The 21,672-nt window shown below is 42.5% G+C and overlaps 1 protein-coding gene across 2 annotated transcripts in view; it reads left to right on the top strand.

Annotated features, from left to right (window-relative positions):
• MMP24 (matrix metallopeptidase 24) overlaps positions 1 to 21,672 on the top strand; it is a 44,192-nt gene that overhangs the window by 9,464 nt on the left and 13,056 nt on the right. For both annotated transcript variants that reach the window (XM_086853463.1, XM_086853464.1), the window contains exons 4-5: positions 1,400 to 1,704; positions 17,453 to 17,614. In XM_086853463.1, the coding sequence (XP_086709589.1) occupies positions 1,400 to 1,704; positions 17,453 to 17,614 (467 nt within the window). The remainder of the gene's footprint in view (positions 1 to 1,399; positions 1,705 to 17,452; positions 17,615 to 21,672) is intronic.

The following is a 21,672-nucleotide window of genomic DNA, read 5'->3' as shown; positions in this document are numbered from 1 at the left end:
CAAGTGGAGGTTTCTGGCAATAGGAATGTCGCTTCAAATTAAAATTAACCCACCCTCTTGTTGAAATGACAGCCTTTTAAATCTTTTGGTGGGGAAAAGGAGATTACAAAGGAATGAAAATTAGAGATGTAGTCATTAAGGAGAAGATCTGGCTAAGACAGAAAGAAAGTCTGTGGTGAAGAGGTAGAAATGTGAGTGACCAGCATGGGGGAAGTGCCAGAATGTTTAGGAAGGGACGTGATGGTGTGAAAAGAAAGAAGATCAGGGACTGGGATCAGGGGCTCTGTCACTTCTGCCAAGAATTCTGAGAAAGGAGGATGTTTCAAGTGACAGTGAGGGACTACAGAGGCTGGGAGGAGAGACTTGCTCCGGGGAGTAGTTCAAAGTTTCCAAGAGTAATCATTATTTTAACTCAAACTGTAGAGGGACACCTTCTGTGTGCAAAGATCTGAGAATCAGATCCTTCTTCTAACCTTTTCTGGACCCATGGGGAAAGTGGTGTGGAATCATATCAATAAAATATGTCTTAAGCCTATGCATAAGCAAGAGAAGCAGATTGGCAGAAGGCTGCACTGCTGCCCTTGTCAAACCAGTAGTTGTTTCGCTTTCCAATTTCAGTATTTATAGTGCACATTCAAGTGATGGGTGTCTTGATTCACCACTGAATGTGTGTGTTTATATTAAATTGAGCCAGCTTCATTAAAAGACTGAAGATTGTTCCCATGACATAGATACTTCATATTTCCCAAGTCAAGTTTAATAGATCATGAGGCTATTATATGCACACACACAAAACACCTCATGAACAGCATTTTTAACATAAGGTTTAGAATTATGGGACATTTATTTGCAGTTAAATGCCCGTTACTCTCCCCGAACTCTGTATGTTTAGCTGTCATGGACTGGGCTGCATAAAACTGGCAGATCCATCACTCTTATCAGCTCTAAAATATTTTAAGTAGTTTGGAGAGTGAAGCAGGTCATATTAGTAAGGTCATGTAGTTTATTTGAAGTTTGTTTCTCAAAATGAATTTTAGTGATCAGGTTTTTTTTCATATAGTAGATTCCATCTTAGTATAACTTCAGACAAAACTGGAAGTAGTTTGCATTTTAAAAAAAAAGTTACTCAGCTGTCTACACCCAGATTTGAAAGGTTTTTAGGAAGTAATCCAAAATCACCAAAGTATTATGAAGATTCATGTTAATAAATGTAGACTTCAGATCAGGGTAGTAGTTCTGTTGGTAACTTTATTTGTAACAGCAAAACTTTGCATGCACAAAGTAGTGTCTGTAAAAAACTTCCCTTTGGAAGTTGAAACTGTGTGGCTATATCAATGTATATTGATATGTCTCAATTGTATTCTGCAATTGAAACATCCCTTCCTTCTATTCCCCACAGTGTACACAACTACACCCCCAAGGTTGGCGAGATTGATACAAGGAGAGCCATTCGTCAGGCTTTTGATGTTTGGCAGAGAGTGACACCACTTACCTTTGAAGAGGTCCCTTACCATGAAATTAAAAATGACAGAAAGGAGGCAGATATTATGATATTTTTTGCTTCTGGTTTCCATGGAGACAGTTCTCCGTTTGATGGAGAAGGTGGATTCCTGGCTCACGCTTACTTTCCTGGACCTGGAATTGGAGGAGACACTCACTTTGACTCAGATGAGCCATGGACCCTGGGAAATTCCAATCATGATGGTAAGAGTGCAGGTCATCTTTCCCAGCAAGGATAAGTTGGTTGCAAACACTGATAAGTTTTCAACTAGAAAGTATTTGCTTGGTGGAGCTTTCACCTCCTATGCAGTGGTTCAGATGCTTTCTAAATATGTATTCTATCTTAAATGGGAAAAGAATATTATTAGTTTGTTTGTGGCTGTGCATGGTGCGAATTTTAGGAGAGAACAAAAGAATGTGTCTGCTGGATTCTTACATCTCTCAAGATTTGGGCCTTAATTGCTACTAAAACCACAACTCTGGGAGGGAAAAGATGAACAAAAGAGTGTTGAAATTGTATCAAACAGAATACTTTGCAAGGGTCAATTAAACTTAGTTATAAAGGTGTAAATTGTAAAGTTGAGAGTGAAGACATTTAAATGTCAATTTGTTTTGATCCATATTTGGTTTCTCACACTAGGGAATTCCTTATCCTGTCAAGAGTTTGGGGCTGGCTGATTAGTTAAGGGAGACTGATGACTGGGACAGTTGTTTTTATCTTATTAAGCAAGAAGAGTTTCTGCATCTTTCAAGCTTTATTTTACTCTCTAAAGTCAATGAGCCCTTTCTGTTCTGTTTTCAAACCTTTGATTGATGATAGTGATGCCTTGTAAAAAGTTTAGGCTGATAATCAGAATTTCACAATGGCCTCACAAAATATCTCTCCAATTTCTACAGTCCTAATGGTTTGGGAAAAATGTCTTTAAGCCTTTAGGGATTCAAAATAATGTTTTGATATTTTGATAAGGATTAAAAGCTTACTTGGACTGTAAATATGTCTTGATTTTTAAACCATATAAAAACAGCCCATGACGCCTAAGGACATGTGCAGAGATGATGTCTTTCACTGGACCGAACAGTGTCGTTTGAAAAGAGGAAAAGCTTTCAGGCACACAAGCCACCTTCAGGCCTGGCCTAAAGGTGACAGCTTGCTTTCAGACTGGATTGCAAATGGGGAAAATCCCTCAGAGTTGTGAGTCGGTATCAGATCATCTTTGACAGGAAATGGAGCTGTCGAGTTCATCGAGGGAGTGCTAATTTGTAGGAAAGCAGAGGGTATACGACACTTGTCTTTGTAGGAAAAGAGAAGTAATGTTTCCTGGCATGTGTAAATGACTAGAGGAGGTGTAGGCTGAGAGAGGTGGGGTGTGGAAGGGGGAGTGTGGAGACTGTGGGAAGTTGTAGTGTGACCAAGAAGCAGTGTTTTGATGTCTTGAAATGTTAGGAATTTTTATTCCTAGGTTTGTGGCTGGAGGGCTCCCTCCAGGATGGGGAGTGACAGACTGTCAGAGACTGAGTGGTTACCTTGTGAGAGCTGCAGCAGCAAGGTGTGTTTGTGTGTGTCAGTGCTCTGTGCCACTTTAGTCTGGTCTCAGTAGTTGCTTGAGCTCAGCTATGGGGGTGTGGGAGGCCCAGCTATTGGATATGACTTCCCAGGAAAGCCCATGTATGAGACCTGGGAGTGCTGGTATCTGGGGTAGAAGGTCCTTACTGGAAGTTGGAAGGGAAGGTTTTGATAAGTTGTACTTGGTTTTTTCTATTCTCATTTTTTGCACAAACCTTCTGAGATGAGCTTAGCAGAGTTGGGAGACAGCTTAAAGACTGGCAGGGATGGCTCTGCAGATTTTCCGTCCTTTGATAGGATGTTCTACCATAGGTGATCACTTGTTTGAGCATTTTTTTAAATGCAGTTTTTAGGATGGTGTTTGAGAGCAATGTATACAATAAGTAGAGGGTCTCTCTCTTTTTATAAAAGCTGTTTTTGTGCTGTTCTTATCCATGTGGCTCTTTCAAAAACATGATGTATTTTTCTTCTGTGCTGAGTGACTGTCATGGGTGGTGTCCTCAAAGTTCATGAATTGGTATTTGAAGGGCTGGTGTGAAGTTTGTGTAAGAATTGATGGAAGAATTGAGATTTCCTTTTCAGAGGATGTCAGCTGTGTATTTGCTTTCAGATTACTGTGCTGCATAGACTGGGCTGCACAGGCTCTCTTAAAAGTCACCAGTGAGGATGTTGAGAATGGTGGGGTTGTATTTGACCCTTCCATCTGGGGGAAATGTTGATGGTAGAAAGATAAATTGAAGTTTTGAGAGTGACAGGGTAATGCTGTAGTCAGAGCATTATAGACCTGTTGTGTGAGGAATTTAGTTTTGTCTGCATCCTTATCTTTGGTGTGCAATTGTGAAGGTGTCCTGCTTCCTCACTGGATGATCCAAACCTCTCCAGGGAGGGGTTTCCTTCTGTTTCACTATTCCTTGTCACTGGAACACTCACTAGCTTCAGGTTCTCAGGTCTGATGTGTTCTGTTTGAAGTACTTTTAGCAGGGCTTGAACAGTTTCTTGGTCAGAGGTTTCCTGCTCAGTTCACTGCCAATTTTCATTGAAAGTAAGGTATTAGTGGGGACAATATAATCTGTTTAACAGGAAGTGTTTCTTCAAAGATGGTGTTACTTGTCCTTAAGATATGTATTTTGTGGCAACAGGGTTGATCAGTCTGGGATTGAAGAAGTCGCAGTGAAATAATAAAAAAGCCTTACCAGTAAATCATTAGCAATGGTCTCATTCACGTGCAAAAGAGAAACTGGTTTGGCCATTCAGTATCTGTTCAATGATTATAGGAGTCATTGAAGCAACAATGGTGTCTTTACATCAACCCACAAAATATCACAGTGTAAAATGTTCCTCTCCTGACAAGAATGTATATTAGTAAAAGGGAAATTTTGAGCAATCTGCCTTGGAGTTCTTTTAGCCTTGCACTTGTGAAGGTAAATCTCCTGTCAACAGAGCAGAATGCTGAAACTGGTGCCATACATCCTTAGAATATTTTGCTGATGTCTCACCCGAATAATTTTATTACAGTTATTCCAGTCAGATCTGAAGCTTTGCTTTTGTGAGTCTGCATTTGTTATGCTGTATTGTGGCACCAGCAGAGGTCCAGTCCATCTGTGTTTGGAAGCAGCTGTCACCCCACAGAAGAGCTGCATTGCAGCCTTCACTAGCAGTATAAATTATATGGATAAAAGTGAAACGTTTCACATGAAATTTCATCCACTCAGGAAAAATAAGAATTATTTGAGCAGATCTTTCTGTGCAAACAGCCGTCTCAAATTTGTACATGGAGAATGTGATGTATCCCCTTGATGAAAGCTTTCTGTCTTGTAAAGATGCCTTTTGGTAATCCACTGTGGTTACTGACAACTTCATCATCCCAGCTAGGGTATAGTTGTTTGGGATTTATATACTCATTATCATTTTGCATTGTCATCATTATATTGATTTTGCCCTTATGGACAGCATGGCTGCTACCATTTCCCTTAAAATCACTGGTGTAATCATAACAGCTGTGATGCTGTTGCTTGTCCTCTTGAGCCCTTGGTAATAGGGGCACATGCACCAACCCTTCTGTTTTCTTTTACTGTGAAGAATGACCCTTGCATAGGCTTTCAAAGTGAATGCAAAGTTTCCTCCCCCTGGATATCAGTTAAAGTTCCACTCAGGCATTCAGTTTCTTTAGCCAAATAAGACTGTACTTTCAATTTATGGTTGCTGATGAATCTTCATAATTGTACTGCCTTCTCTGGCATTCTCATAAGCAATCTATGAAAGATTAATTTAGATAATCTTATGATAAGGATGGGCAAAGCCAAGTAGGAAGTTGAAATCCTGAAGCAGCTCTTATTAACTGGGGTCATGGGATACAGAATTCATTTGTTTCCCAGTGATAATGATGAGAGCAGCTGGAAGCATGAAGCAGAATGTTGGAGGAGCCAAGGCAAATCAGAGAAGTGATGTGATGAACAAGATGCAACTGAAAAAGAGAGGGAGTATTTAGAAATAAGTCATCTACACAACCACACAGGAGCTGGCATGGTCACAGTGGTGGGGACTGACCTCATGTTTTTCCTGGAAGGTGCTCTTCAATAGGAATGAAAGCAGCTGTTGGCCTTTAGCTGGTCCCAGACTTGTTAGGCTTTGGTGCCTGGCACATGGATGCAGGTGAAGCTGTGTTTGGAGTCCCTGTCTTTCAGCAGGACCTGGAGTGTAGCTGCTCCCTGGCCACAGGGCCCCTCTTGGCTGCTCAAATGCAGCGTTTGGTCACTGGCCCGTGTCAGCGCAGGCTCAGTGTCACAACCGCTGGTTTTATCAGAAGAAACACCAGACTCTCCTCTCCTTTCTTGAAGTTTTGGGTGTTTTGTACTTGAAATGTGCTGTAGAAACAGCTGAGCAGGCTTTGAACTGCCCACCTCAGGCAGCAAAAGCCGGAAAGGGAATGAACAGACTTGGCAGTACTGGGCACCTGACTTGGCTCAAGCACGGGGGCGATGCATGAAATACATTATTAAGTAGCCAAATCAAGTATTTACTAGCTTTTATATGGAAATAATAATTATAGATGTATATAACTCTAAAAACAAGTTGAAAAGGAATCCTGAGTGACTGAAAGTCAGTTCTGTCAGTTTAAATATCCACATGATATACAGCTCCTGACATGCCCCTGACAACTCAAACATTTGTTAAATCCAGATTAATTATAGAAAGTAAATTTTTATCTCCAGTTTAACATTACAAATAGTATTAATAATAATCCCAGGCAAATCTCCCTCCTGGTGTTTTAAAAGCAAAAATTCTTTGCTGTTATGCATGTTGCTAACACCATACATAAATCTGTGGTGTCTGTCAACCCCCTGCAGGTAGATCAGAGAATCTTTTTAATACTAAAGTGAGGTAAGACCTGGGGTATTCATATTCGTATTCTGCCAGGGATCACCAGATTTTATTTCTTTCACCATGCCCAGAGTTGGCCTCTAAGACCCTCGCTATCATCTGCTGTCATATAGCATTGTAGGGGGGAGCTTGCCCAGGGCAGCCACTCCAGCTCCTTCAGGAGACATCCAGAGCTGATGAGTTCCTTCTGTACCAGCTCCAGTTTGGCTCAGCTTCACATCGTGTGGTCATTGCACGGATCACAGGGCTCAACTTTCAGTGCCTCTCTTCCATACCTGAACCAAGTTTTCTCTGTAAATGTAGGATGAGCATTGTGGCAACTTTTTAGATGTTGGTAAGAAATGCAGAGCTTTGCTAACAGCAAGTAAACAAATTTTATATTTGTCCTGACTAAGTGTGTCCCCCACAGCTTCCAGTGGGTTCCTGCAGAGGCTTCTTTGGAAAGCTTCCTGTTCAAGGCTTCTGAGAGAAAGCCAACCAAATAGTGCCAGAGTTTGCAAGATGCTGGCAGAAGCAGTATGGGAGATGAGATTTCACAGGTCACCTTCAGTTAATTCAGTGCTAATTCAGTGCAGGAGCTTCTGTAGAAGCTCTGGTGGAAAAGGAACCACCTTTGGGAAGGTACTGTCAGCCACAGAGGAGAGGAACTGGATGGCTTTTTCCCTGTGATTCTGCCACAAGGAATAGCATTATTTCAGTGGAAGAGCAGAGCAAGCACTCCTGGAGTCACCATCTGGACATGGCATATGCTCAGGAACTCGACCAGCTTTTTCAGGGCAGCCAAATGTTGTCTAGGCTGATGAATGTGAATATTCAGCAAGGATCTCAAGGAGAAAATTTTGATGGGGGTAGCTAATTTTGGAGCTTACTGACAGCCAGTGATCATGACAAGCCTGTTTGGGGGAATGCAGAGCTTTAAGCCCATGTTTAATCTGCTGATCAGTGTGTTCAAAGTACTTCAGTGTCTTCACTGGAGGTTTACTGTCTTGGCAATATTAACATCACAAACCTTCTTGATTCTTTGGACATTTGTATCCCTGTAAGCAAGATGAAACCAGGGAAACTGGACTAGGTCAGCCCAGTGAGGAGGAGGAGGATGGGGAGGAAGCATCTAATAGTCTCCCACCTGAGGAGATTATTAGAGAGGAGAGAGAAACTCTCTTCTTGGAGGTGGAAGAGCAGAAAAAGGAACAAAAGGCGAGGGGCACAAGCTGCAACAAGAAAAAATCCACCTGGGCTTTAAGGTAAAAACTTCTTCACCTACAGAGTGGTAGACCTCAGAGGCTGCACCTGGAGAGTTTGTGGGGACTCCAGCCTTTGAGACTTTTGGAATGTGGCTGGATGATGTCCTGAGCAACCTGATGTAATTCTGAGATTAGCTCTGCTTGAAAGCAGAAAAAGTTTAACTTTTTTTAAAAGTTAACTTTAGCAGAAGGTTAAACTTGGTGGCTTCCAGCCATGCCTTTCAATCTTTTTTTTTTCCATCTTTTTCAATATTTTTCCAGAATTCTTTAGTACTGCCATAGACAGAATTGGAGTTCCTAGAACTTAAAAGCAAATTGCAATTACATCTCATGGCAACTCTGAGCCATAGCAAGGTATTCAGCTCATAAAATTCTCTGTTCCTATCAGATGAGGGAGTACCGGTGATGTTCACAGATGCATGAAAAGGTAGCTGGCAATACTTTTTGCTGTTTGATCCTTTTGAAGATGTTCCTTTTTTTGTTTTTAATGCCTGAATGTACAAGGTTTATGGAGCATTGACTAGACTAATCCTATAAACATAGAATGTATGTTACAATATCCAAGGGGTTCTCTGGTATTAAGGGGGATGTATCAGTAGGTTTGGCTTTTTCTAGGCAAAATATAGTCATACAATTCTTCATTATCCAAGACTTCCAGGTGTTTCCAGTCACTTTGGAAACATTGCTGGCTAAACATTTTTTATCCTATTTGTTTTGTTTGATTACAGTTGTGATATTTGATGTGGAGGGAGGGAGCTAAGAGGAATGCAGAGTATCCAGCTGTTGCTTTCTTTTTGTCTTTGAGGTTTGTAGGGACATTCATTTTCCTAGGTTGACTCTACTCTCTGCTTGCTCCTCAATTACCTGACTTGTGCAAGTGCAGTGCCTGCTTGGAAAAGCACCTTAACCTCTGTACCTTCACCCAGCAAACTTCCAGAACTTGGTAGTCTTTTCTCCTCAATTAATTCCTGTTTCCTCTGCATCTTGCCTCGCTTTGTCTCATTCTTTTTTATCTTACCACTTTTTCTCATGTTCATTTTCCACTTCCACTACCTGTGGAAGTATTCAGGCCAGCAGTCTACAGAGTATGAATACAATGAGTAACTCACAACAGAGAACATGTGTAATTTTTGTGCTGTTTGGCTGCTAAGTAGATTTTTAATTTTCTTTTTTATTTCTCAGATACAAAACATCTCCACTTCTAAAGAGTTTTGTTCTAACAAATGGCATTTTGAATCCATCATTATTTTTCAGGCTTTTGACACTGTTGTTGAAAATGAGCATCAGCATTTTCCAGAGTGAAAACCAGAGCTGCTTTGAAGTTACTCACATGTCCCTTAACACAGAAGACCTGGAAGACTTTCCTATGTGCATTTGAAGTCAAGTGGGGCATAAATTGTATTAATATTTCAATTTATTCTCTTAGGCCTTTTGATGATACATCACCAGGTCATGCTGTTGCTTGGTACTTTGTTCATTGAAGACCAGTTCAGTGTTTAATCTCCAGGGCATACCTACTTAACACTGGTTTCATACTGTAGCTGCTTGGAGAGAGACTCATTCCCATAAGCCAGAGCTCTCTCACATCCTATGCTAATCTAAGCAAGGATATAGACACGTGATTTCAAGACAGCCAGCCACAGTAAAATGAAATCAAATCAGGCAGCTTAAATCAGCAACAGTTTGAGATTACACCCCTGTCCTGTCAACCAGAAGGAGAAAAGAGGAAGCCCATCAGCACACGGGGAAGATTTCCATCTTCAGATTCCCCTCGCCACCTCTGGACACCCTCTCTGTAAGTAGTGCTTTCTTTTGGTGTGTTTTCTGTCATTCTACAAACAGCATTGGCTTCACAATGCAGGCTGGATTTTAAAGCTTGGCAGTGCTAGTTATTGATTACAGCTGGAATTCATTAATAAGAGTCATCTCCAAATTCTAAATTTTCAAAACACTGTATTTGTAAATACACCTGATGGTACGTGTCAATACACCTGCTGTTCACAGTGTTCTTCAAAGAAAAATGTTATCCCATTGCATTTGTTAGTAGTCCTTCAATACACAAAGTATGAATATAGTTCTATAGGTATTTGGAATCCTATTGATTTATGTATAATCAAAGTAAAGTATTTTACTTCTTTTCACAGAGAATGAAATACTCTGGGATTCACAGGGAAAAGCCAGTAAGGATCAAAATGATGTGTCATTCCCTTAAAAAGGAAGGAAAATAAAAACCCAACAAAACTGTGAAAAAAAGATAGGTTGCAAGAATCAAGGTGAGCCAAAAAGTCTCTTTTTATCACTTTCCTGTTGTAAAGCAGAAAATAATGATGTGAAATGAGCCAAAACAGAGCAGTATCTTTATTAAACTTGCTGCATTCCACTTGCTGAAGGTGGGAGGAGAAAAAATAACAGGCCATCAGGAAGCAAAAAAAAGAAAAATAGAGGAGTTCTTGTAAAGAGTTTGCAGGTAATTACAGGCAGAGGTGGACTGTAGCATCAGTAGGGAAATGACACCCAATACTCTGGATTTTGTCATCACACACAAGCAGCAAACTTGGGAGTTGCTTAAATTACCTTTTTGTTTTCTCTCCTGTTTCTGAAGGAGAGTTCACAGTTTGAAAACAGTTCGACTAGCATTGCCTTCTCTACCCAAATCCACCAAGAACAACATGACTCTTCCATCCCAGCTCTCATATGTCTCAGTCCTACTCAGGCTTTACAGCCCTATCAGGAACTTTATGTGTCAGGGGAGGATGAAGACACAAAGTCTCCTGTTCTAGAGAACACCCTTGTTGTGGCACAGAACTACTTTCATAGCTTCCAGAACAACATTTGCTCTGTTGCCAGCATCAGGAATTAAATATCATTTCAACCTGATGGGCAGAAAAGGATTTCTGATATCACAGACTGGATTGTCCACACTGCCTGTGCCAGGACCTGAGGTTTTTTAGTTACCTTCCCGTGTTTCCACAGCTGGGTCAGGACTGAATTCTGTCAGATGACCCTGCTGTATTTAAATACTTTTAAAATACAAGCAGCTCCTTTTCAAGACTGATGGAATGAAAGTCATATCTACTTTTTTTGTGTTTCTATGATAATTTTTTTTCTCTACCTCTTTACTGTCTGTTCTACCAAATTCTCTGCTGGTAGAGGCAAATACATATTTTCATTTTGGGATTAGTAATTCTTTGCTATTGATTTGTTTATGGAATTACAACCTACATTTGTGAAAGATGGGGTTAATTTTTCAGCAGAAGACTCCTACTCCACTGACTGTCAAGCTGCTGAGCCAGCTGAAGTGGTACGACTGCCCCTCTCTCTGCCTGCACACTCTGTCAGTTTTGGTCTCCATTCCAGACCATTAGTTTGTATTTCTCCTCTGAGTTTCTACAGGAGATTGTCCTCATAATGCCCTCTGTCCATGTCAGATAAAGCACAGCTTGCTCCATTAGTAAGGTGTGCAGCACAGCTACCAGCCCTGATTTGCACGCTGCCTTTTGTGCAGTAAAGGCAAGTTACCTTACACATTGGTAACATAATGTGGTTCTTTGTCCTTCTGCAGTACATTGGTCTCGTGGGGATCAGTTTAACATGGCTGTGGTACAGTTGCTGTCAAAACTGCAGCTCAGTCCTTCTTTCTCCAGGGAAGCTGTTTAGACACTTTTCAGAGTTTTCATTAATTCCATAAGAAGCAACATGCACGGTCATTGCTACACATACCAGTAATTGCTTATGAACAAGGTAACACTTGGATTTATTTTTAACATGCATTTTCTTCCTTTCTAGATAGAACAGCTGTTTACCACAGAATTCCACAGAGCAGTATCACCCCTTCTTCAGGGTCTTCAGAAGACTGAAAAGCTTTCCTTGGGCAGAGCGTGTTGTGGAGGTGAATGGAGGAGCACAGACAAATCACATATTCTTCTGTTGAGCAGGTCAGACCTACCAGGTCTGAAGATGAAAGAACCAAGGCATAGCTTAGAGTAGCCCTAAAGCTTCTTTAAGTTGTGCTTGGGAAATAGTTGTCTCTACATGACTGTTGGGGTGGAAAGGATCATTTTAGTTTATTTAAAGCACGTTTAGTTCACACCATCTCTTCTGTAATTACCTGAGGCATGCTATTGTCACACACAATCAATCATCTGATTTCTTTAGTATCATGCTTACTTTAATAAAATATCAAAATATAACCTTCATATGTCTTTTTAATTGTGTCTGGGTACACTGCAGTATGTACATGTGTTGGCAGAGTGATACAGTTCATAAAGTATAAAACTAACACAACAAAGAGCAGAGATTCAGTTTTCTGCTGATATGCAATATTATTTGTACTTCTGTTGTCTTGGAAGCTGTATCCTGGATTTACAGTCCCCAGTGCTGTGTGCTCTGCAGAGCTTATCCACATGCTCAGGGATAAACACTGATGGCAATAACTGATAGCACTGCCCTAGTGGAGTCCCTGCTACCTGCTGCTATGAACTGTCAGGCATTTCAGCAGGTGGCTTTGCTGACCTACAGGAGTTATTCAGTGAATTACTTGGCCAAATAAAGTGTTTTGGTGTGGATTTTCATAGTTAAAAGGAATGACACGGTACAAGAAGGCATGTGCTGGCAATTTCAGAAAGAAAAGCTTTCTCAGGGTGTCTATTAACTATTGAAAGTTTTTTCCAGAGGAAGATAAAAATCAAAGTATCAGGAGGAATGGAGCTTGAGAGTTGAAGGAAGTTCATACATAAATAGTTTATCTATGACTCGGTGTTCTCTGTGCTGTTGCAATAAAACCATGTGTTTCTTTACTCTGCAGGGTAAAGTAGAACATTACAAACAATTTGAAACTCCTTTCACCAAAGATGTGGGTTTGATGTGGGATTATATTGCAGTTTATCTAAAGTTAGCTCATCTGGGAGCACACCAGCTAATGAGGTTTATCCTGAACACAGATTGTTTTTAATTAAGAAAATTCAACTTATATCTATGTTTCAATTTGTATTGAGCCATTGAGCTGGATGTAAGGTAAGCAGTGTATTCACCTGGTGTGGCATCATGATAATGGAGGATGCTTTTATAGGTATGTCCTCACAGTTGTCATTTTCTGTGGTGATAACATTGTGTTGGGGAGGAAAATACATCAGCAAAAGCTAAATTAACTGTGTTTCTTTGTGTTTAGCATAGCAGGTGGAACTATTTCACTCAGTGAGCTGACTTACTCCCTCCCACCAGTTTTACCAGGGTCATCTTCTTTCTAGTGCTCATTGGTGGACTTTTGGCTGCCTCCTGGGAACTGGGAAGGAGGAAACTCAGGCAGGTCTCTGACCAGACCTGTTTGTTTTGTACAGATGGTGTAAATGAGCAAAAATTGTTGTATTTCTCTTGGGACTGTTTCCTCCAAGTACAGATCCATCTTAACCCTACTGACTTACCCAGGTGCCTGGGGCACTCTGAGTACAAGGTTTTGTTGTTACTTGGTCTTGGGGGAGTGGGTTGAACAGGAAACTAAGGAGCTGTATCCCACTGCCTGACCTTGTTTCCGTAGCCAAGCATCAAGCTAGGCTGTTAGTTCTCCATCTGAATCTTGCTTCAAGAAGATGGACACTATGGGACAAAATGGACACTATTTTGGACAAGAAATACAACAAACTGGGAGGTCAGAGACCTTTCTGTATGTTCAAGAACCAGCAGAAACAATGTAGGAGGTACAAGCTCCTATCCAGACTCCCCCAGCTCAGCAGTGCATGAGAACACAGAGAGCCTTCACAGCTCCAGGCTGAGTGCTGTGGGAGGAAAGAATGATATTGGTGGGTTTGTACCTCAGTATTTTCTTTTCAGAGCAAATCCTAGCCCACCCTTTCAAAAGGAAATTAACAATGTGTTCTCTTCCATGCTGTGGAATTCCCTACCGTTAGCAAATTGAAAGGAACTTGTTCCTCAACAGTATTATTAATATCATGTGACCTTTCAAGAGAAAATAGGATAATGAATCCAGAGCTGGATTTTTGAGAACTCTGGGCTTTTGAAATGGTCTTAAGACTTCTTTCTCCCATCTCCTCCTCCCTTGAAATGCTGTCTCACTTGTTCTCTGAGAATGATGTAGTTGTTTCAGACCTGGGACCCCCTAAGAGTTTACAGGAGGATGGAGAAAGCAAGATGACACAGGCATGCTGGAAGGAAAAGGTCAAGAGATGTGTCTGAGAGGAGGCTGGAATAGAAGGATGAGAGGATTAAACTGTGGTGAGAAATTTTTGGCCAGGGCAGAGAGCAGAAGGAGAGGGAGCTATGTGTACTTCTGCCATGACTGCTTCCCAGCAAAAGCAGATTAGAAGCAACCACAGCACTGAGAATCAAGGTACTTGGAGAGAATTAAGAGGAGTTTCTTGTCCTGCTATCTGTGGAGGTCAGTTCACTTTCTAGGAATTCTCTCGAGCTCTACTTCATCTGCTCCAGCCACCACCCGGGGTTTATCACTGCTCTGGTTTGGGTGGCCTCCTGCCCATGGAGGAGGAGAGCTTTTCTACTCCACTGTTGACCTGCCTGCTGTGGGTGTGTTGGAGCTAGGACAGTTCATTTCATTGAGAGTTTCTTACCTCTAGTTGCAACAAAGCTTCCCAGCATTTTGCGTGCTTTGTGGCATTCTCACACACAACTGCCAGTCAGAATGGTGATTTAAAACTGGACAGCAGCAGCTGTTTTCCACAGCTGTGTTTCCTAAGCATAGCTGTTAAAGGGTGTGTTTCTATTCCATAGTGGAAGAGCTGGTTGGCCTGACACCCCTCATGGCTGAGGTACTTCTTCAGGAATGAGCCTTCATCTTGCTGATCATCACAGAACTCTTACTGGTTGTCTCACTGGTGATCAAGGAACAAAAAATTATGATCTTCTGGACCTGATAGCTGAAGGAATGTGGGTAGTGTGAAGATCAGTTGCATCCTTGGCTGTGGAAACCACAAGGTGGAGAAGTTCAGGATATGTGTCAGAGGAGTTGAATGAGATCAGTACTAACACCTTGATGAAATGACATCAGTGACGCAGCAGAGTGCACATTCAGCAAGTCAAGATCACAGGAAATCTGGAGTGGTTGGTAGCAGTGCCCAGTGAGGCTGTTGTTCAGAGACCTTGAGAGGCCAGAGGAGTAGGCTGACAGGAACCTAAGGAAGGTGAGCAAGGGGAAATGCACAGGCCTGCCCTGGACTGTTGGTGGCTCAGAGACTGGGAAGCAGCTTTGCAGAGAAGGACCTGAGGCTCCTGGTTGACAAGCTGAACATGAGTCAGCAGCACAGAAGGCAAACAGCATCCAGAGCTTGCCTTTGTAAGAGTGTTGGCAGCAAGTCAATGCCAGCAAGGGGATGATCCTTCCTTTCTGCTTGGCACATCTGGAGTGCCCTGTGCAGGACTTCCCAGTATGAGAAGCCTGACACTCAAAATCTGACAAGACAGCCTGCTTTAATTGATCTTGCTTGAGCTGGACTTTGGACCAGACAATCTCCAGAGGTGCCTTCCAGCCTCAACCATCCTACGAGTCTGTGGTATTCATTTTCCACTTGTAAAGTGGACTGGTATTTATTTTGGGCAGAAACAAGTGATTGAAAGCTATTTAAAACTAATTTAAGATAGTGCCTGATCTTATGCTCCTGGTAAAGTTTTAGCACATAGAGGCAAGTCACTTCCATAGATTATATGTAGAGTTACACAGAGACAAGTTCTAGACCTACTGGCAGCACAAATACTGCAGATTCTTTAGAAATGAGGAAAATGCCACCAAGGGAAGGCGAGGGAAGATGTCCCTGAGCACTGGCACAGACTATGAGCCTGTGGTGAGTGATGAGCAGGGTCTCATGAGGTCAGCTCTGTACTAAGTGAGCTTTACTGTGGACTTCCACATGTGAGTAGTTGTGGTAGCAGTGAAAATGATGCTTTCATGAGCATTTTGGTGATACAGGAGGCTTAAGTTAATTCAATTTTGCCAAAGGATATTGAATCTCCGAATCTCATTTGGAACCTGGGTGCATCTTCTAAGCTTGAGTGTTTTTGAAAACCTGTGAAGAGTGATCAGTTCTCCAAACTTTACCATAAAACTACTTCATGGATTTTATACTTGCTGTTGGATTTTATACTTGTGTTGACTTGTTCTACACACACCAGATTTTCAACCACGGATGAGAAAAAATTACTAAGTAGGTCTCCATTTGGACTTCCCAAATACAGAAATTCTAAAATTTTACATAAATATGTGGCTAAAGTTTAGGCTGTGTATGTTTTTGGACAATTGCATTTGAAAATTTGAAATGCATGTGTATATTTTAACATATCTTGCATATTCAGATGCTTTCACCCTCCAACTCAAATGTTTAGAGCATTTAACCATTTTGGGGTGATACGTATGGCTGGGGGAGCACTGTTTGGTACTGACCTCAGGTATCTTCAGAGCCTGGCAAAGCTCCCTGCTGTGGAGGCTCACAGACCCCGGGAAGTGCTTTGTCATGTTTTTATGGGTAACAGTGAAGCAGTAACTATTTAAATTAAAAAGTGGAGATGGTTCTGTGTGAGTCACTGTTGCAACTCCTGTCTCAAGGAGAGCTCAACACTGAACTGAGCTTTGGTGTCTCCAAGGCAGGTGCAGTTGGAGGTGTGAGGAAGCTCTTTGGAGAGGGAGAGCAGCTACTGAACTGCCACTGACAACTGATTGCAAGTGTCTGATTGCAAATGCTCTTGGTTTCTGCTTTGCCAAAAAAAAAAAAAAAAAAAAAACCAAAACCAGAGGAGCCCAAATTGAGGCAGAATTGAGAGCTCAGACATTTTACTGCCGTGAGGAGACCCTTACCTCAGTCCTTGTTGGCTGTATCTTCATCCCTACACAGCATTGCCTGGGTCACTTTCCAGTGCCCTTATGGAGTAAGGCATCCAGGGACCACACTAGCTTAAAGAGATGAGGGTCCCAGGCCCATGGGACTGAAGAGGAATGTGTGCCTGTAGATTTGAAGGTACCCCTACTTCTCACTGCTCCCAGCTTCTGCACCTGACAGCGCTCCCCATCCTTTCTTCTTCCTGTCAGGAAGCATCCTGACCCTTCTTTCCTCTCTCTTCCTTCTGTCTTCCACCACTGAGATCCAACCCAACCTTTTCCCTGTGTGGGAGTGGGGCAGGATGGAGCTACCTGTGCTCACCTCCTGCACACATGGCAGTGCCAGGAGTCCAGCAGAGACTGGAGGAGATGGGGCATGCTGGAGGAGATGGGGCTGCCCACACGGCACAGTGTGTGTTATCCTGGTCTTCTCTGTCCTTCCTCATGCCTTGCCAGGTGCCTGCAGACCTCCTCTACAATTTGTTGGTCCAGGGCAGATCAGAGCATGGCACCAGAGGACACAGAAGGGGCACAAAGCACTCACTCCACCATTGATTAGCAGACTGTCTGCGCTCTCACCTCTCCTGGCAGCACTCAGATAAGGAGCCAGTGGTAATAGAGTGATCATTTTGTTGGCCATTTTCTGTAAATTCTCTGCAAAAGACTCTACAGTCAGTATCCTTTTATTCCAGGTACTGCCTGTTATACCTGCTCTGGGACCGGCAGCCTCTGGCCCTTTCCATGACAATGGCTAAAGGCTGTGCAGACTTTTGGGACTAAAACCATCTCCAGGAGCTGCACCTGGCACTGTGACCTGCTGTGTAGTAGGAGAGCAAAGCATTTGCTTCTGGCTTTGTGGGCAAGAGGGGTTTGGGATGGGCTCAGGCTGTGGCTGTGTGCTAACCTGGCTGTGCCTTCCTCCCACAGGGAACGATCTCTTCCTGGTCGCAGTCCACGAGCTGGGGCATGCCCTGGGTCTGGAACACTCCAATGATCCCAGTGCTATCATGGCTCCTTTCTACCAGTACATGGAAACACACAACTTCAAACTGCCCCAGGATGACCTCCAAGGAATTCAGAAAATCTATGGTGAGCATCCCTACCTACTTCTTTACTTACATCAAGTTTGAGCCTAGGGAGTATTTTACAATTAGCCCCCGCATGCCTGCAGATGGTGGGCTGCATTTCCTGACAGAGCTGAGTGGAGAACTGTTTAAGCCCTTGATCCAGGACTGAGTACCAGGTGACTGCACAAGTCAGAATAACCAAACCTCTGTGATCCCACTGCTGCTCCATCCCTCACTGTGTCCCCAAATCAAGGAGTACTACAAAGGGAAAAACAGGCTTTGCTGTACCCAAGGTTTATCCATTAGGAACAACCAGTGCAATAAAGGAAAAGAATGCAAAGAGCCTGGAACATTAAGGAAAGGTAAAAAGTATTTATGCACTCTTTTTTTTTTTTTTTCCTCATTATATATATATAAGGTAAGGGAAAGAAAGTTTGGATCTGCTTAGGGAATACTTTGCTTCTTTTAATCCCCATGTTCAGCTGAACATGTTGTACAACGTGTACCACAAAGATATTGGGCTCAAGCAAATAGGGAAAAGGGCAGAGAGATAATGGGAGAAAACCAAGGGGGTGCAGATGTTGTAGTGCCCTGTGATGGGATCATGGATACCAATATGTGAGGACAGGAACTTGCACAAGTATTGGCTGCAGGACACTCTGAAAGCAAAGAGAAATTCAGGTTTTAGGAGCTCAAGGAGAGACTGAGAATAATGGCCACAGTCTGTGGCAACCTGTGATAAATCAGTTTCATCAAACATCCCTGATTTATTCTTTGTGGAAAGTACAAGTTTGATGGAAAAGTTACTTGATACATGCAGCACAGAGCAGTCGTGCAGCTGGAGTCAAATATTAACTCCCAGAAGCAGTAGAGCAGATATGGTATGAATTAAAGGTGAAAAAAGTACTTGTAAGGTGGTTGTCAGTGGGAAAACTGGTGTTTCTCAGGGCTTGCTGCAGGAATTGGTGGCAGGCCTGACAGTATTCAATGTTTGCATCAGTGATCTGCCAGTGAATGTGAAATTGCTGTTAATAAAATGTGTGTCAAGACCTGTAAGGTTCTAAAGCAACACTTTAGAGGTATAAACTGCATCTTATCTGAGTCATTTGGTGTTTGCTTTTTGTGACTGGATTGAGATTCATTTGTTTAAGTGCAGATGCCTGGAAAAGTCCCTTTCTGGACTAATTTCTCTGACTTGTGGGAAAAAGTGGGAAAAAGCCAAGCATTTGTAGTTGGCAGTCCAGCCTCAGTGTGAGGCAGATATACAAGTAAGGTCCAACATGTAAAATACAATGGCTTAAAGTACACCCAGGGGAATTATCTCATCTCATTGGTGCATCTCCTTATTGATCATTACTGGGGTGAAGTTGCATGTTAATTATCATATGGTATTGTTTAATTATGAAAACTTTAACATAGTACATAGTTCTGGTGCTCAGGATAGCAGAGGCTCTGGAGGGTTTTGAAATAAAGTGCTGGGGTAGTCAGTGTTAAACTTTCATTAAGTAATAGATCTAAATGTTAATTTTTGAAAGCTGCCAAAATGCCATTAGGCTGTTTCTATTTTGAAATGTTGATTTAGTTCCTGTGAACTTTGATTAATCAGATAGAAAAAAACCACAATTTATTGCAGACAGTGGAAGTACAATCAAGGAAAAATGACTGGTTTCTCTGTTTTCAGACATGTTTTTGGAAAGGGAGCAGATAAGGAACTGACAGCCTTCCTGCTTCACTTTTGGGATTCAAGCCAGGATCAGCAGGATCAGCACTCCTCAGAATGGGGCTGAGGTCTTTGAGCTGGAATGGGCTGGGGATGGTGTTAGGGGTTGTAGAGGTAACACATCCTGTGGGGAGAAGAAGGAGCAGCTTCTGCAGCAGGAGCTTTTCTTCTCCAGGTAGAGATTTCAGCCCTTGGTACAGAGTTACAGTCCAAAAAACAAAGTTGAATTTAAAATTAGGTTTTATGCTTATGGTTCGCAAAGAAATTATGGAAAATGCAGATGATGTTTCTCCCTAGAACTAATGGTGAAAGAACAGAACCCTTCATCTGGTCATAAAACTGAGAAGGGCCTGCTGAAATATCCTTCTTGTAGGTTTAGCAGAAACATTCAACTAATGTATTTTGTTTCCACAGTGCCACTCTGCTTTGTTGTGCCTTGGGAATGCCAAAAGCCCATCTACCATCGAACCTCTCCAAAAACCAAAATCTCATGCTTTCTTGCTGCTTTGACATTCTCTACAGTGCAGCAGCATGTGCTCAATATGTATTATTTAGTGTCCTACTCTGCAAGGTCACACATGGAGCTACTGTCTTGCCTGTAGTGTCCTTTTTAAGAAATTCTTATGATCAAAACTTCCAATATTTCATTCCACTGAAGTTGCTAGAACAAAGAATGGCGGCTCTACTAAAGCTGAAGTCCATTTTGCCTCATTTTGAGAATGATGCATTTCAAATGTGGTTTATATTGTATCTGTGTTTATCCATTAGAAAATAAACACATCCAGATCTGTCATATAATGATCTGTTGAATTTTTAATTTATTGTTTGCTGAATTTATTTCAGAACTCACCCAAAGAGACAGTAGGTGATGTGAACTCTTGTTTGTGCTTCATGCTGATTAGTGTAAGATCAATGTTTAAAATGTTAATTCCATTTTGAGCTACTGGGGACAAGGCCACCGGCTCCCTGTGTGACAGAGCTGTAACACAAGTCAGCAATATTCCCATCTACTGAGAGCTGCTTCCTGTAGCATATTCCTTGACAAAACAAGGAAAGAGCAGGACTCTATTTTGTGTGTGTTTTGCAGAAGGATATCTCTCTGTGTACTTACATGCCCATGTCACAAGTGACATGCCCAGGAAGGAAGTGAACTGGAAGTGATACCAATTTGCAGGTCCCCTTGATATCCTGCTGAGTTGCCTCTTAACTTTGCTAGTGTTGAAGCCAGGGCTGTAGGGAGCTGTACTGCAGGTGGAGAGAGGAGAGATGCTCAGCTGTGGCTGTCACAGAGATTAAACTGGTCACTCTGCAGCATTGGTCACCCTGTCCTGACAGGTGGGGCTTAGGGTCCCCGCAAGTAACAAGTGACAGGAAAGAAGGAAAAAGCCTCAAATTGTGTCAGGGGTGTTTTAGGCTGGGTATTAGGGAAAATTTCTTCACTAATAGGGTGGTCAGGCATTGGAACAGCTGCCCAGGGCAGTGGTGGAGCCACCATCCCTGGTGGTATTCAAAAAATGTGTGGATGTGGCACTTGTGACATGGCTTAGTGGTGGCCTTAGCAGTGCTGGGTTAAGGGTTGGACTTCATCATCTCAGAGGGCTTTTCCAACCTGAATGATTCTGTGATTCTATGATTCTTCACATCCTGCTCTCCATACTGGTTTGCAGTGGGTGATGAAGCAGCCTCTCATGGGGAGTGACTCTTGTGACACTGGGCTTGACATGATGTGCAGGGAAAACTCATGTCCACAGGGCTGCTTAACCAGGCCATCACTTCAAGGGCCTTTCAAAGCCTGAGGTCACAAAGGGGAAGTCTCCTAAGCACTCAAAGGCAGACCAGGTCATTAACCCTAGAGACAACCTCAAAGATCTGGGTCATCCCAAATCTCACTGAGGAAATCTCAGCCTCACACATCTTCTGTGCAGTTCAAGAAAAGAGATCCCAGTCAGTGCACATGCTGCACCCCTGAGGGCTGAGGTCCAGAGTGGGCATGAAACCACTCCAGCCCCTGGCTGAGGAACTGCACAACGCCAGCTCTGACATCCAGGAACAGGGGATCAGCAGGGCACAGTGTCCATGAGCAACCAGGACCTTCTACCAACCTCACCCCTTCAGAGAGCATGCACGAGTTCCATAACCTCCCTCCCCTTTTCCCAGTGGCAACCATAGAGATTCTTGTAACCTACAAACCCTTGTGACCATCCCATATCCTTGTAAACTGCACCTCGGTGTGAGATGGCTTGTGAGGGAAATTCTCTCCTGGTGGAGAATTTCCATGTGGTGACACTTCACTGTGAGTGAGACCATCAGGACAAGCTTTGCTGTCATGTGGGACCTGGAAATGTTCTCTGAAAATGTCC

Source organism: Cyanistes caeruleus, chromosome 16 (assembly GCF_971803275.1).
Source record: "Cyanistes caeruleus chromosome 16, bCyaCae1.hap1.1, whole genome shotgun sequence".
NCBI classification, from domain to species: Eukaryota; Metazoa; Chordata; class Aves; order Passeriformes; family Paridae; genus Cyanistes; species Cyanistes caeruleus.
This window is presented reverse-complemented; position numbering and strand designations above follow the sequence as displayed.